Below are 17,111 nucleotides of genomic sequence, written 5' to 3'. Positions count from 1 at the left end.
ATGTTACGGAATTGTATTTCCAATATTTCTTGCTATGGAAATTATTCTATTTTAGTCAAGTGTGACTATGGCAAAGTATTCCATAGGAGTGCACCGGAGGCGACGGGGGTCCTAGTGGATGCTTTGTGGGGTTTAGTTGGGGACGCCTAACTACCTATTTTTTGCTAAGCTAAATGGTTAGTATTGTGGGTGATTCCATGTTAATACTAATGTTGCTAGTGTTACTGGTGTTATTGCAATTGGTCGCAAGGTTTGTATTTTGATGTCTATATATCAAGCGTACAATTGTGTTGGGATTAGTTGGTGTAATGATTCATTCATTGATTGTAACAACTAACACAATTGGCTGCTTGAGTATAGATGATGAGTTGGATAACAAGGAACAGAGATGGTGAAGGTGATTTGGATTGATCGAAGTATCGAATGGTTGCAAAATACCATGGGCCATATTGTAAAGTAATAAATTTTAAGCCCTGGGCTAATTTATTTTATTAATTGGGATGAGGGCATATTAAGCCTTGTGATGTTTTAAGCTCGTGGAGCTATTTTGAGCAATCCCTCTAATTATGAACAAGGGATGCTTTTGGATGTACTATTATTGGCTCTTTGCTTTTTGGAATTACAATTATAAATACTCTAGATGGGAAGCAAGAGTCACCACCTAGGGGGGGCCGATTGAAACCCATGTAGTGTCGATCTCTCTTTCTCTTCTCTTCCCCACTTGATTCCTTGTTCTTGGTTTCTATGGTTTTGGTAAATCTTGAATTTGTAAGCATGTTTGATTTCAATTTTCGTAACAGATATCCATTCTCCTTTGTAATGGCAAAATTGTAAGTCCATATCTTGATTGAATACTGATTTCTTAACAAAAACAATATAACCGATATCCTCCAGAGCTAAAATAATGTAACTTGGAATAAATAGCTATGTGAAAACTGATTTTAAAACTCAGCGAACACACCCTTTCATTGAGGTGGCCTTCCCTTGAAGTATACTCCATTTTTGAAACAATCAGGTTCTCTTCCTTAGCACATCCAAGATTACTCTGCAAACACCTCTTGCAATCCATAATAGACATCTGATCTCGCCGATCAAAGGAATTAATCCCATAGCTCCATATATCTTTGGCATACGAACTTGATGTTTGCTATGTCCAATGCTCGAGTTGTGTCCCATTCAAGAATTCTTCCAAAATCCATGGGAGTATGACTTTGATAAATAATCAATCCAAGTGTGCATTAATCTTGTTTCCCTGAAATAAACAAGAAAAACAACACACAAATATTCAAGGCTTAGAGACAAAACTAACTATTAAATCAAAATATACTTAGCCTTTATTGAGAATCCCTTTTCAATAAGGAATTTCCACATGTATCCGATCCTTTGATCATTTTCTAGATCTTTGTGATCCTTGGGTTTCTGGTTCCTCAAAATCAAAATCAACGTAGAAAATGCTCTCTAGTGTTGAATCTTGAAGTGCTGAAATAACCGCCAAGGCAAACAATCCCAAATATGGGTTGTTCACCTGCTTGTTTGCCCCTTCTCAATCGTTGCAAGCCCTAGGACCAATAGAAGCTTGCAAGTCCACTTTGAATAGGGAATTTATCTTTTGATTTGCGCTCTCTTTCTTGACTAATCAGAAGGATTTAATGACACTTTGGGCTGCTTCAAATCAAGTGCAACAGCTCCCAATTTCCAGAATGTGAATATGTACCTCAAATAACAATCTAAGCAGGATTGTTTTAGAACTTGAACAGATCCAAAAGGCACAGAATTAACCAAAATTATGGGGCTGTCTGCAAATCAAATCACCTAGACTTTGTTCACTGATTTGTGGAGAATTGGTTTGGTTGAAGCAACCTGAACTGATTTACAATCAATCTGCAACTTTCTTAGTTGGAATCTCCCTTCTCTTTGGATCGTTGCCACCAAGGAGAGTGACAAGGTTGAGCTCTGATACCACAGTAATTGGACCAAAACCCTAAAACGAATCTGTACTCACCCCCAAAACCCTAAAAACGAAATACTTCTAGTAGAAACACAACCTGGATCCTCAATTCGCAAAAGGTGATCACCAAGATAGATTTCAAATTTCACAGATAAAAGGGAAAAACAGCATCTGATAACTTCATCTCATGGGGAGAACAATAGATTTATTCTAGGAAACAAAACAAATTGAGAGGGAGAGAAAGAACAAACACACACTAGGGCCCACAGATAAGGGTTGGAGGTCTTTATTGCAATAGAATAAAATTTGGATAATTGGCTCATAAAAGAGCATGAGGCTGAGTACAATACACTTTGTGTTCTTGAGGACACAAGGCCTCTTTCTTTGCAAGCTACCAACCCAAAAGCATGGGCTCCATAAAGACGAGGCTCGCTTTTCTTTATAAAGTTTTCTTTTGGACTTTATTTTTCCAATTTTAGTGCTGAATTTCAGTTTTTGACTCTAGTGGGCCCTTTTTAAAGTGGGGTGCCACTTTCTTGGTGCTTTGCTCGTGGGACTTGCTTTTTGGCACTTGCCCTCTTAAAATTTAAACCTTTTTGCACTATCCAACACTTTAACCCATTAGAGATTAGATCAATGCATGCATTCTAATTCTTGGAATATTCCTAGTCCCTAGTCGACATCCCCACAATTCTCTTAACCAATGTAAAGCAAAGAAAAATAAAACTCTAGCTAGTCAACCAAAGTCAACTTCTTTGACAGAAGTCAATCTACGAAAGATTTCTCTTTATTTCTTGGGATAAATATGATTTCTTGACACCTACCAAAAAGTCCCAATGGATCCCCCCCTCCTCTATGTAAAGTCCAACCACCCACATAAAAACATGTGGTTTGTCCCTCATAGTGACACAAGATAAATAGGCTCTCCCTAGGATCCTAGTTAATTCAACCTTCACCATGCATCGCGTCCTCTAATAGAAAAAATGAACTGCTCCCACATGCCTCTCTTCATAAAGGATGCCCCCCCCCCCCCCAAAGAAAGCGAATGCAAATCGCTATAATCACAAAGCTGTGGGGATAGTGGGGCAAAACATTCATATATTGAGAAAGAAAGGGCCGTGCCAGCCAAGATGAAGGGGCTAGTGGGAGCAAGGAGAATTGTTCTATTTGAAGTCTCCGCTGCTTGCTAAGACGCACTTGACATTCAATCAGATCCTTTAATATCTGCCGATCATTCTCTTCTACTTCCTTTGTACCTCACACTCTTGTCACTTTGCACTAGTAAAATCGAAAGGCAAATAAGCAGTCCCTTGGAAATTTCTTGGTGCCACTGAGAATACTGTGAGATAGCATTAGTCCTATAATATCCAAACATTTTTCACCTCAGCAGAATTGAGCTGAAGTCCATGCAAACTACTGAATCCAGTAGTGCAGTTGGACCTTCGATTGGCAGTCTTCAAATATGAGTATCAAATTGCTGACTTCAAAATATCCATGCTTCCACAAATGACAAATTGTGCCATCTTGAGACATAATGCGGAAAATAGACTTTTGCACCAAAGACAAACATATAAAAACATTCTCGTTTTGAAAATTCCGATTGTTTTTTTCAAAGTGCAGATTGATTTCAACCATAGCCTGGTACCAGAAAGAACCAGTACATTTTTGCTGGTAATGCCACAGGACAATATCCCTCGAAACTGTACACAACTGGCTACATTTGAAAGAATCTCTTAGCAAAATGTACATAAAATCCAGTTTTGTATGCAACCAACTTGAGTCTCTAAGCATCTCTACAAAACTGACCTTTGATGTTATCTCTATGATACAAGTTTGACCGTGAACAGAGCAGTAACTGCTCTTGGTTTTTACAGTAAAAAATCTGGTTTGGTGGACTGGTATCATCCCTGTGCCATGCAAGGTAGGGGTAAATTGGCACAGCCCCATCTGCAACAATGCATGTAGCGTTTCTGCATGCACTTATAACAGTGTTTTGCACTGCAGTAAGTGTTCATAGAGACAAAATTGATGGAAGACTTTTCAAAACTGCCATGGTGTTGTTTAACCTCTTGCTTCAACCCTGCTAGGAGCTCTACTGATCATGCCCCTTTCCATTCCCTCCATGGCCTCCAAGGTTTTGAACGAGGGAATGCTTATAAAATCAAGCTTTGTGCTCTCACATTTGGGACCAAGATTTGACAGTGCTTGAACAACCTCTCGCATTTTTGGGCGTTTCCTTGCTTCTTTTTCTACGCACTTTGTAGCGATGAAGGCTATTTCCCCTAGTTCTTTAAGATTGCAATCCCCCTTCAGTTGGGGATCCAGGATTTGAAGCCAGGCTTCCCTCTGTCTCCCTCCATTGGTCATCAGTATCTGCATAAAGGTTTTAGAACATTACAGTCAAATACACTGTCAAATCCCCTATCAAATGCAGTGTCTCTGAGACCATTACAAGTGCATGCAGTTAGGCAGTGAATAAAGTGACATCCGTTCAAGGGATAGGTTACTTGCATGTAGGGCTCAGCCAAAGGGGACTCAAGGGGGGAGAAAATTACAAGTTCAACATAATCCATGAGACCATCCTGAGGGCTTCTTGCTGCAATGAGTTCAAACAACAGGACTCCAAAGCTGTACACGTCACTTTTGTAGGTAAGACTGTTGGTGGAAACATATTCGGGATCAACATAACCGTAAGTGCCTCTGATGCCTGAGGCTGGCATATCTGGATCAGCTTCTTTTGACAATCCAAAGTCTGCTACCTAATCACCATCAATTAAACCCTCAGCAGTAATCTTGTGTCATTGACAACCATTATGTCAGTCAAAAGATTTGAATTATCATCTTCTATCTATAAAGTGATTGAGTAGATACCCTAGCAACCATGCAAGAGTCCAATAAAATATTTGAAGCCTTTATATCCCGATGGATGACCGGTGGCACTGCCTGCACCCACCAATACTAGTTATATACATTTAAAACCAGTAGCTTCGGCCACAAACGTAGTGTTAACATTTAATATTGAAGTCACTACTTTTTTGCATACCCCATCATGAAGGTATTCAATCCCCCTTGCTATATCTTGAGCAATAGAAACTCTTTGCCCCCAACTGAGAGGTGGATGATGCTCATCTGAACACCAAAATAACAATTTATGTCACAAAAATTGGAAGATGATAACAAAGTAGCTTCTGTCAAGTACAGAAGATCAAGCTACCAGCAATAGATGGGAAAAATCAGAGAAATGTGAAAACTTGAGACATGCCACTTGTAGGGGCTCAGGTTATGAAACACCACGTAATGTGTCAGAAACACCTTTCTGCGCAACCGCAGCTTGGGTATGGATTCACAAGGTGTTGTGACAAGTACAATACCAAACAGCAAGTTTTATTTTTACTTGGAAGACTTGAGAGCTATAAGGCCTATGACAACACAGAATCTTTTTGCAAACAACTTCGTGTTACTATCTTTCCAGCCTCAATCTAATTTGGCACAGAAGAAAATTGGCAGGCACATAATGCCAGCGAAGACTTGGGCCAGTGTACTTAAAAGTGACACTTCAGAACATAAGTAAAAAACGTACCATAGAGTCTTCCTGCTAGACTTCCATTGCTCATAAAATCATAGGCTAAAAGTCGGCGACCTGCCTCTGCACAATATCCCACGAGATTCAAGAGATTTTTGTGGTGCAATCTTCCAAGCAGCATAACCTGTCATGATACATTACAAGGCATGAAAGGGAAACTTGAGTATGGAACCTTGAGTCAGACACTAGCAGAAAACACTTAAATCCCCAGCAGGATTGGACAACTTCAATTGAACATATAATATGCAATGTGCTTTCTAAAACCAGCCCAAAAAAGCATGTAAGCATCTCTACTTAATAATACGTTTTAAAATAATTTCAGTGCCTTCATCATTTAATAAGTGGGACTTACCTGGCAGGACCAATGTGAATGGGCCAGCAGTGATCAAAACTACAATCACAACGTTCGTCTCATAAGCAAGGGACCAGGCTGGTGAACGCTCTGCAGAATCCTATCAACCTAATATGACCCGCCAGTTTAAGGAACAATATGCGCCTCTGAAAGCTCACCCCTCTGTGCCTAGGCCATTTGGCATGGGTACAGCTTCAGCCTCTTCCTCTCAGTCCCCTTGGTTCAGGTTGCAGCTTCCACGGAGCCGACAAAGGCAGACTCACCTTTCTCACAACCACCAGGACCCGTCCAGGACAGCCCCTCCCAAAGGAGTTCTAGAGGCTTGGACCTTCAACTACCTCAATATCACAAATGATTAGCCCCTCTCCATGGAGATGTTGGTCATGATCCTGCAGCCCCAAAAGGGGGTTCAATTGGAGCAGTGGGTAGCCCCTCCCGTCCTTTCTAGGGCTTCAACTTGCATCCACAGGAGAGGGAGAAGTGGACCCCCCTTCAGCGGCTGAGACACCAAGGGAGGGAGTTGTGGATCTCCAACAGCGACACGGCCATCTTCCAGCTAGCTTTCTTGCGAGAGAGATAGACCTGTGCCATGCAGGAGCTATGACCCGCTTGGGATTGGAGATTCAGCTTAAGCAGGTCACACATTGGCCGTTAAACTAGTGTGCCAACCAATCAGCAGTGAAGACTGACTTCCTGATGCAGTGGTACGGATCAAGTCTATCATAGCTTTGGCACGCCGTCGCATGAATATAGACTACTCCCCTTCCAAAATGTTAGAAAACAGAAGGAAAGAATCACTCCAACCTCCAGCCAAGATCTCTCCCGCTCTAGCAACACTCAACTCAGATAACTGATCACAGATACAATACTCACTCAGAGAAAACTTAGACAGAGAGAGAATATATTCATCCACCGGATGGTGGGCAGAAAACTGGCTCCAGGGGAGCAATACAAAACTCAGCCAAGTGCTGAGGCGATCTGAAGGAACTCTCTCTGTCAGAAGACACCAAATCTGAGTGCACAGCACAGCCTAAAACTGAGGCTTTCTGTCCTGCACTGGATGCCAAAATGGAGGGAAGTGTGGGCCTTTTATAGGCACTGCCCAGGCCTTCTGGTTTGGCCGACCAGCAGGGTCGGTCCCCTGACTGGTGACCGACAAGATCAGTCTGGAAAACCGACCAGGGTCGGCCCTGGTCGGTGGCCCTGGTTGGGCCGACTAGCCCTGCCATAGGCCCCTATAAAAGGGTGCCCTGTGCAGCCAGTCCATGCTTCTAGGAAGGCAAAGAGCCCCCCCAAATCTCTGCTGTTTGCTGACAGCAGCCAGCCCGTGTGCTGGTTGCCAACTCTGTTTGCCTGGGTCTCTCTTTCCCATCCCTCCTTACTCTCACTGCCCCTTGTCCCCACAAAATGGGGGCTCGCAGGTGGGTACAGTGAGTCTCTAACACCCCCCCTCAATGTCACAACTGTGGGCCAATCCCCATGCGTTTGATGAAGTGCTCCATCTGTTCTCGAGGGAGTGCCTTCGTGAAGAGGTCGGACAAGTTGTCGGCGGTCGGGCAGTAGATAAGCTCGATCACGTCGTCGATGATGAGCTCTCGAACAAAATGGTAATGAACTTCGATGTGTTTGGTCTGCGCATGGTACACTGGATTCTTGGCAATAGCTATGCAACTCTGATTGTCGCACATCAGCACTGTCGCATTCTCCTGACACACGTCCATATCCTCCAGAATCCACCTCAACCACAGTGTCTCACAAGCTGCTGTACACGCGGCTCTGTACTCTGCCTCTGTAGATGAAAGGGACACTGTGGGTTGCTTCTTACTTAGCCAAGAGATGGCACCAGATGCAAGTAAGAAACAATATCCTGTCGTCGACCTTCTGGTGTCCACATCACCTGCCCAATCACTGTCACAGAACCCGCCTAGTTCAATGCCTTTGGTGTAGCTGATCCCAAAGGTGCAAGTACTCTTCAGATACCTCAGCACTCGTAAACCTGCATCCCAATGATTCTTCCTGGGAGAAGCAAAGAACTGACATAATAGCCCAACTGCATAACAAATATCAAGGCGAGTATTGGTAAGGTAAAGCAAACTTCCTACCAATCGTCGATACAAAAGAGTATCAACCGGCTGAGATGTGTCGTGAACACTTAGCTTAAGCCCGACCTCCATGGGAGTTAATGCTGTTCTGCAATCCTCCATCTGAAATCTCTTCAGAATTTCTCTGCAATATTTCTCCTGTGAAATGAAGATCCTGTCTTTAGCCTGCTTTACTTCAATCCCAAGGAAGTAATGTAATAACCCAAGGTCAATCATCTCAAACTCAGACATGAGTAGCTCCTTGACCTGTGAAATCTTCTTGACATGATCACCTGTCAAGATAAGATCATCAACATAGAGGATGAGTACCAATCGCAATCCCTTCTCGATGAACAAGTAAAGGTTTGCCTCAGAAGGACTCCGACTGAGCCCTATCTTCTGAAAGAATATATCAATCCTTTGGTACCAAGCTCTGGGGGCCTGTTTCAGCCCGTATAACGCCTTCTTCAACCTGCAGACCTTTAATGGGGACACTGGATCTTGAAAGCCCGGGGTTCAGGTTCTTTTTCCGCGAAGACAACGTCTCGACTGATGAGTATTTGCTTCTTTACTGGATCGAAGAGGCGGTAGGCCTTGGATTCTTCACTATATCCAACAAAGATACATTGTCTGCTTCGGGAATCAAGCTTGGTCCTGTCTTCCTTGGGCACATGCACCCACGCGTTAGAACCAAAAATGCAGAGATGAGTAATAGAGGGCTTCTTACCATAAAATACCTCATATGGAGTCTTGTCCTTGACGGCCTTCGTCTTGGTCCGGTTGAGAATGTGTACGGCTGTATTGATAGCTTCACTCCAATAGGCTTTAGAAAGATTCCTCCCTCGGAGCATAGCAAGCCCTGTCTCGGTGGTGGTTCTATGCTTTCTCTCGGCTACCCCGTTTTGCTAAGAAGTATGTGCCGTGGTGAGTTGTCGCTTGATCCCATGCTTGCGACAAAATGTATTAAACTCACTTAAGGTGAATTCTCCCCCCCTGTCTGTGCGAAATGTCTTGACATCCTCCCCTGTCTCCTTTTCAACTCTAGCCTTCCAGTCTTTGAATTTCTCAAAAGCCTGAGACTTTTTAGCCAAACAATATACCCAAGTCATTCTACTGAAATCATCCACAAAGAGAAGTGAATACCTGGATCCTGCCCATGATGCAGTAGACATTGGACCACAAATGTCGGCGTGAACCAACTCAAGTGGTTTGCTGGCCCGAAACGAAGCTTCTTGTGGGATCTTATCCCTGTGCTGCTTGCCTTCTAGACAAGCCCTACAGACATCATCCTTGCCTGTAATTGGTGGAAGTCCATCCACCATTTTCGACTTTGACATTTCAGCCAAGATTCCATAGCTGACGTGACCGAAGCGCTCATGCCAAAGTTTGGACTTTTGATCGTCATGAACCAACATTGCACTGAGACGGTACAGTCCATTCTCTTCAACACCCTGTGCCACCACTTGCCCACTCCCTTTGGATGTTACGGTAACCTTGCCATCTTGAAAAAGAACTGCCATGTTGTTTTTGTCCATCTGACTTACAGATAGTAAATTCTTGCAAAGGTCGGGTACATAAAGTACTCCAGAGATATCCTTCTCCTCACCCGCGGTGGTAATGAAAGGAATGCTACCGATGCCCTTCACACGACATGTCCGGCTATCCCCGACAGAAACTTTGGAATCCGGGTGTGTACTTTCCATGGTTTTGAACCACGTCCTTCTGTTGGACATGTGCTTAGAAGCACCGCTGTCAACATACCAACCCTCTTTACCTTCACTAACTGCATAAGCTGAACAATGTTCACTGAGTAAGAATAATTGTCCAGTTGTCACATTGGCAGAATCACTCTTAGGCTCTTCTTTGTTTTTGGCTTCTCTTTTCCGCTTTTGATCCGCCTTCTTCTTCCAGCATTCTTTGGCGGAGTGGCCAAGCTTTTCACAGTAAAAGCACTTCATTTTCTTCTTACGTTCAGCGTCCTCTGATTTCTTGGAGTCCTTTGACTTGCCTTTGCCAGGCTTGTCTTTGGCAACCAATGCCTTTTCATCGGTTTGGTTTCTCTCGAGCCTCCTCCTGAAGCAGGAGTGGACAAAGCTCCTCAAAGGTGATTGGCTTTGTCCGTTGACCCGCAGTGACCGTAGTCACAAAACTTTTGAAACTCCGTGGCAACTTGTGGAGTGTGAGTAATGCTAGTTGACTCGTGTCCACCTTCTGACCATCCGCTGCGAGCTGGTCCCGCACAACTTTCACATTTGTCAGATGATCATGCACACTATCACCCTCATTCATATCAAGATTATAAAGCTGATGCTGCAGTGTGATGATACGAGCTGTATTATTGGTTTCATACAGCTCCTTCAGTATGGTCCACGCCTCTGAACACGTCTCTGCCAACTGGATATGAGGAATCATAGCATCTGTTGTTGTGCCTATAAGCATTGCTAAGGCTTGAGCATCCCTCTCCTCCCATGCACAGAGTTCATCCGCATCTGCTTCAGCTAGAACTTCACCTCTTTTGTCCACAATGTCCTCCGACTTTTCTTCGGTCCCCTTGACAATCTTCCACAACCTCCGTGCCAACAGATGGCTTCGGATCTTGACTTTCCAGATTGGAAAGTTCGTACCATCGAGCTTTCCAGCTTCACCGAAATTAGGGATAAATGAATAAGGAAGATGACTGGAGAAAGAGGAAGGACGAGCAATGGATGTAGAGGCTTTTGATCGCTGATCCATCTCGGTGAATAGCTAAAAAACTGAATAACTGAAACAGAAATAAATGAACTGACCTTCTGTACTAGACTGAGCTGAAAACAGAGTTGCCTTACTGCCAAGGAACTCCTTCCTTCAGAGAGTGTTTTTGATGAGGAAGAGTCGAGAGCCTATGGCTCTGATACCATGTTAGAAAACAGAAGGAAAGAATCACTCCAACCTCCAGCCAAGATCTCTCCCGCTCTAGCAACACTCAACTCAGATAACTGATCACAGATACAATACTCACTCAGAGAAAACTTAGACAGAGAGAGAATATATTCATCCACCGGATGGTGGGCAGAAAACTGGCTTCAGGGGAGCAATACAAAACTCAGCCAAGTGCTGAGGCGATCTGAAGGAACTCTCTCTGTCAGAAGACACCAAATCTGAGTGCACAGCACAGCCTAAAACTGAGGCTTTCTGTCCTGCACTGGATGCCAAAATGGAGGGAAGTGTGGGCCTTTTATAGGCACTGCCCAGGCCTTCTGGTTTGGCCGACCAGCAGGGTCGGTCCCCTGACTGGTGACCGACCAGATCAGTCTGGAAAACCGACCAGGGTCGGCCCTGGTCGGTGGCGCTGGTTGGGCCGACTGGCCCTGCCACAGGCCCCTATAAAAGGGTGCCCTGTGCAGCCAGTCCATGCTTCTAGGAAGGCAAAGAGCCCCCCCAAATCTCTGCTGTTTGCTGACAGCAGCCAGCCCGTGTGCTGGTTGCCAACTCTGTTTGCCTGGGTCTCTCTTTCCCATCCCTCCTTACTCTCACTGCCCCTTGTCCCCACAAAACGGGGGCTCACAGGTGGGTACAGTGAGTCTCTAACACAAAACCCCTCATAAATCACAGAAGTCCATGATCGTCACACAGGATTCCACTCATAGGAGGGCCTTGTTTGCCAACCTACCCTCCTCCCAATGAGTTGGACCATGGTGAGTTGGAACGTTCATTGTCTTCATGATCGAGCACATCAGCAAACGCAACAGCTTATCCTTTGCCAGGAGCTACAGTGAGCTTTGGTGGGTCGTTCAGTCAACTTTCTCAGGATTCAGAAGCACATGCTCTCAACCTCAGACATCAGATGATGTCCGCTGCATCCTTCCAAGGCTTGGGCCGGAGATTTAATCCCTAGCAGTTGGCAGAAGTGGGGAGTATGCCTCTCAATCTCCATGTGCTTGGTTATGGATTTTTTGCCAGGGTGAAAGCTCATACAAGGATGAGTGGTTTGGATTGGTGTGGGGGATAGGGAAGTCCAAGATTGGAATCCTGAATATTTACGCACCTGCCGGTTTGTGGAGACGGCTCAACAATGCCTCCCTGATGTAGACTCATGGATTGTTGGAGGAGACTTCAACAATCTCGAGTTTAAGAAGGATATGCAGTTTGAGGAGGACAAGCAATGCGGAGCCTCCTTCTCCACAATGCTCCCTCTCAGAGTGCAATACGGGATGCAAAGTTCTCCAGATTCCATGGCAGCCTTCATTACCTGTTCAGCCAAAGATGACATGATGTTACAATGTCTTGACAGTTGGGGACTGGGAGATGCACACATGTATCTTAGTTGGGACGATGATATCAGAGCATTTCCCATAATGCTTCGCTTAGAACAGCCCCGTCATGGGCTCCCCCAAAGGAGATCGTTGCCTTGTTGCAGAAGGCGGGCAGCAGGCCATAGCAGAGATTTGGCATCAGCCCACCGTGCCTCACCAAGATGGATGGGCTAGCCGGGCAGCAGCATCATTTAGAGGAGTAGCGAGGAGCTACAATCACACTCATTGCAAAGGCAGCACTCCCTCCATGAGAGGCAGAGAGCTTTGAGACGTGACTTGGCTTCCATACAGAAACTCAAGGAGCAAGACCCAGCCTCCCAATGGCTTCCAGACAGGTACGAGAGCACGTGCCTCGACATCTAAGCCATAGAGCTCCACGGAGCAGAGTTTTCTTATCACTCCTCCACGGCGCAATGGTCCAACAGGCGGTAGGATGACTAGGCGATTCTTTCAGACCACTGGCTTATAGTCCACTGGGACCCAGCTATACTCGGACCCTCAAGAGAATCTGGCGATGACCACACCCTTCTATAATCACTTGTTTAGTCACAGGAGGAGACCCCACAAGTCCTCACAGCCCGGGAGTCTGTGTGGGCACACAACCCTTCAATGGTCTCTCAAGGCATGAGCAGACAATCGGTTCACATATGAGGAGCTCATGGAGACCCTCAAGACCCTTCCACCGCAAAATTGCCTAGGAGAGGATGGAGAGGATGGCCGACTCCGGCCTTCTTAGGTGCTTTTGAGAGTGCATTCGTTTTTCGGGTAGCCTTCTAGGAGATTTTTGATTCTGGATTGCTCTCCAGTCACTCAGTCGATACTGGATCCACCTAAACTCAAAAGAGGGAGACTGCTCTGACATCTGCCAGTGGAAACTAGGGTCATTGGTTCCCAAGCATTAGGGTCATGGTGTGCCATTTGACTCCCCTAGGGGCATTAAAATCCCACGCCTCATTTTGCCATGTGTTTGTGTGTGGCCTCTCTGCTTGCCTTGTGGCACCTAGGTGTCACCCCTGGAAGTCCCTGGAAGGCCCTAGAGCCCTTCCCTTCCCTTCCTTGCTGTTTTGAGTCTTCTCCCCTACCAGAGGAGCCTCATTCTGAAGAGTCTGCTATTCAACCTACTTCTGTAGCTGTTCCGGGCTGAAATAGGCTTTTTCTGTTAGCTGGATTCTCATCTTCCCTTTCTACTTTATGCTACTGCCATTCTTATTGAGTTTCTGCAAGGTACTGCCTACAAGATTATAGGCAAGGTCTTGAGCGTGCAGTTGCATCCCCATTTTGTTTCAAAAAAAAGGGAAAATCTTCAATATTTTAAATTAAGGGAGCTCCTGGTAATACTTGCGATGTGCTCAACATTCCTCAGGAGATCACTGCAAACTTATATATATACAAGCACTGTCATATGCTGCAATTACTAGCTGGAAGCTAATTTGGCTGCCATCTTTGAAGCATCAGGCCATTAACAATTTTAGTGATCAGGATCATCTAGGCTTAGAGAAGCTGCATATTTAAGTCCCATCAACATTTTACGTGATTTTCTGAAAAAAAAAAACCTTTTGCCAACCCTATTGCCACATCGGCACAATGGCAGCCAAATTTTCGGGTGGCCTTCTAGGAGATTTTTTATTCTGGATTGCTCTCCAGTCACTCAGTCGATACTGGATCCACCTAAAGTCAAAAGAGGGAGACTGCTCTGACATCTGCCAGTGGCGCCCAATCACCCTTTTGGATACTGCCTACAAGATTATAGCCAAGGTCTTGAGCGTGCAGTTGCGTCCCCATTTTGTTTCAAAAAAAAGGGAAAATCTTCAATATTTTAAATTAAGGAAGCTCCCGGTAATACTTGCGATGTGCTCAACATTCCTCAGGAGATCACTGCAAACTTATATATATACAAGCACTGTCATGTGCCGCAATTACTAACGGGAAGCTAATTTGGCTGCCTTGAAGCATCAGGCCATTAACAATTTTAGTGATCAGGATCATCTACGCTTAGAGAAGCTGCATATTTAAGTCCCATCAACATTTTACATGATTTTCTGAAAAAAAAAACCTTTTTGCCAACCCTATTGCCAAATCGGCACAATGGCAGCCAAATCTATATACCTTTGTAAGACTAGAATAAGTCCAATCATACAAATTATTTTTTTTAAATCTCATTATTATGGCATTTTGAGCTACAGCCCTTGTGCATTTGCAGGTTAACCTGTAAACTCCTGTACTGAAAGCATTAAATAGAATTTTGGCACATGGATAATTGTTCTTAGTTTATCTCCTTAAAAGGAAATCTCCATTCTTAAACAAAAAAAGGGCATGTTTGTACCTCGTTTTGAAACTCCTTCTCGCCTTGTTTCGAGTTCATAGCAAGGACCTTCACTGCCACAACTGCTGTACTAGGCAACATGGCTTTGTAAACAGGTCCAAATGCCCCCTTCCCTATTACCATCGTGAAGTTATTTGTTGCTTTCTGAAGCTCCCTGTTACATATAGGTTTGAGTCAGTCTATTCCACATTTATCTCAGACGATGAAGTAAGCAAGAATCGTCCTAAAATATGCTGATTTGTGAAGCTGCCATTGGCTGTCGCAAATAGAGTTGAATCAAGAGTCTTCTATATAAACGTTCGAGCTTTGACACACTCTAAATTCTTGGATCCCTTTGAAAAATTAACGTCTCGTCTGATTTTAAAATTAGACTTTGCTAGCTTTTACTGCAGACAAAGTTTTGACTTGGTTTTGCCCATTAAACCATGCTTCTCTCCGTGAAATAAGCGCTCGCGAGTTTATGCGATTATGCACTCCCCAGACGATAATACGGAAAATGTCATTGCAATAGTTATTGATTCTCTAAATTTATTGCTAGAGACTTCGTATTTATGCACTCCCCTGACGATAATACGGAAAATGTCATTGCAATAGTTATTGATTCTCTGAATTTATTGCTAGAGACTTCGTATTATTTGCCGTCAGCCAACACATTACGAGATCCAACGTTGCTTTGAGGTCACTGCTTGCACAACACCTCGAGGAAAGGCTAGCAACGCCTATGCCTCGTGTAACTTTCATACTTGGAAGCTTCAACATGTAGGGCGCCTACTTGGAGCGACGGGTATAAAAAGTTGACAGAGACGATTATGCACTCACTTGTACGTGAATCTTAAGATCCTATCACGTGAGGAACCAGGGGGCTCTTCGATACTTCTACTCCAAAAGGAGAAGACGCCGAAATAAGGTTGTACGGGGTTTCGGTGCACCGAGTCTGACATATCCTTGCTGGTATTTACTCCATGCGTACGAATTGGTAAAGAAATAGAGCGCATTATATCTACGCTTCTGTCTGGGTTTCCTTTTCTGGAGCATCTGAGGCATAGCAGCACAGATCCAACGACGGCAACGACGGCAACGATGGCACAAGCGATTCCAGCGATTTCGGCAGGCGGCGGCGTGCCCCTATGAGGATCCATGTCAGGTGAGAGCGGCAGCGTGCCCCTATGAGGATCCATGTCAGGTGAGAGCGGCGGGCAGGGGGGATGTCATATCAGGGAGTATGGAAGTCGATCATTGAGCAGGAAAGCAAGGGATGCAAAGGGGCAAGAGTTTCGATTGTGCGAGAGATGGGGGGCAAAAGGAGCGGCAATCCGGTGGGAGAATGTGTATGAGGGAAGGGAGATGCGGGGTGTGGAAGGGAAGGAGAGCCTCGAGGGGGGGAGAAGAGCGGTGCCAGCCGAGAGAGTCTGGGGGAACGTGCGATGCGATACGGTAGCTGGTTCCAGGGAGGGCAGCACAGAAAAACAGAGAGATGAAGAAGGAGGAGGAGGAAAGGTGAGCGTGGGAGAGGGGGCGGACCGGGAAACGAAGAAGGAACGGGTCAAAGGTGATGACGAGGAGGAAGGCAGGCGATCGCCATCGCCATAGCTTGGAAGCTCAAGCTATTTGTTTGGTACGCCATGGAAAGCTTCTCACAACAAGGAAGAACTTCTTCTTCTTCTTCTTCTTCTTTCGTTTGCCATCGCCATAGCCACAGAGCTTCGAGCTCAATCTTCTTCTTCTTCTTCTTCTTCTTCTTCATCTGTTTGTTTGTTTGTTCTTTCTGCTTGTTTGTTTGCTTGCTTTTCAATGCAGTGGGCACTTTTTCACATTCTTTTCTTTATCCCACCCCTTGACATTCCAATGTTTACACAATCAAACTTCACCTCAACCCACAGATTTCATTTCAATGTCAATCTAGAAGATTTCATTTCAATGTCAATCTAGAAAATTTCAGGCTCTTTCCACACCACACGGTGGCCAATTGAACGCCACGATTCAAGGTTTCTACGGGTCGCCGGCGGAGATCTTCTTCTTGCATTTTTCATGAGCTTTGTCTTTTAATTTGTGTTTATCTCGACATTGTTCTGTTGATATAGGGGACTTGATAGTAATTCATTTAGTGCAAGCATTGCACCTCTTTACACATAGAGTGCCCATGTTTAATCCAACGTGGAGTGCATGTCATGCTCGGAGAAAGGCCTTCAGGGGGATGCAAATAGCAAGAGAAAGAGAGAGAAAAGGAAGACAGCGAGAGAAAGGAATCATAAAAATCCAAATGCTAATTTCTAAATCAAAGAGGTGTTTTTGTCATCTCCAACTAGAACCTCCAATTAGATATTCCCATGAGGGCAGGCCAAAAACCTTGAAATTTAAGTTTAATGTCAATGTGAATTGTTGAATCTAGAAAAAAAAAACCTTGAAATTGAAGCTTAATATCAATGTGAATTGTCAAATAATACTTGAAATTCTTGGAGAGAAGGTTGTAATCTCGAAGAGAAGGTTTCTTTAATTTGTAATGTGCCATTTTTTGGTTATATTTTTAAAATT

The 17,111-nt window shown here is 44.5% G+C and overlaps 1 protein-coding gene across 1 annotated transcript; it reads right to left on the bottom strand.

The window, feature by feature from the left end:
- Nucleotides 1–3,535: 3,535 nt before the first annotated feature.
- On the bottom strand, nucleotides 3,536–15,728 carry LOC147890336 (calcium/calmodulin-regulated receptor-like kinase 1). The gene is made up of 7 exons (XM_087390664.1): nucleotides 15,399–15,728; nucleotides 14,580–14,733; nucleotides 5,529–5,655; nucleotides 4,992–5,077; nucleotides 4,820–4,891; nucleotides 4,504–4,707; nucleotides 3,536–4,321 (listed from the first exon to the last, which is right to left on the bottom strand). The coding sequence occupies exons 1-7, from the start codon at nucleotides 15,716–15,718 to the stop codon at nucleotides 4,010–4,012; spliced, it is 1,275 nt and encodes a 424-aa protein (XP_087246790.1). The 5' UTR covers nucleotides 15,719–15,728; the 3' UTR covers nucleotides 3,536–4,009.
- Nucleotides 15,729–17,111: the final 1,383 nt, after the last annotated feature.

The sequence above is a fragment of the Dipteris shenzhenensis genome, chromosome 19, assembly GCF_047967505.1.
Source record: "Dipteris shenzhenensis isolate YYH24624 ecotype China chromosome 19, Dip_SZ_1.0, whole genome shotgun sequence".
NCBI classification, from domain to species: Eukaryota; Viridiplantae; Streptophyta; class Polypodiopsida; order Gleicheniales; family Dipteridaceae; genus Dipteris; species Dipteris shenzhenensis.
The sequence above is the reverse complement of the archived record's forward strand: the minus strand, read 5'-3'. Positions and strand labels throughout refer to the sequence as shown.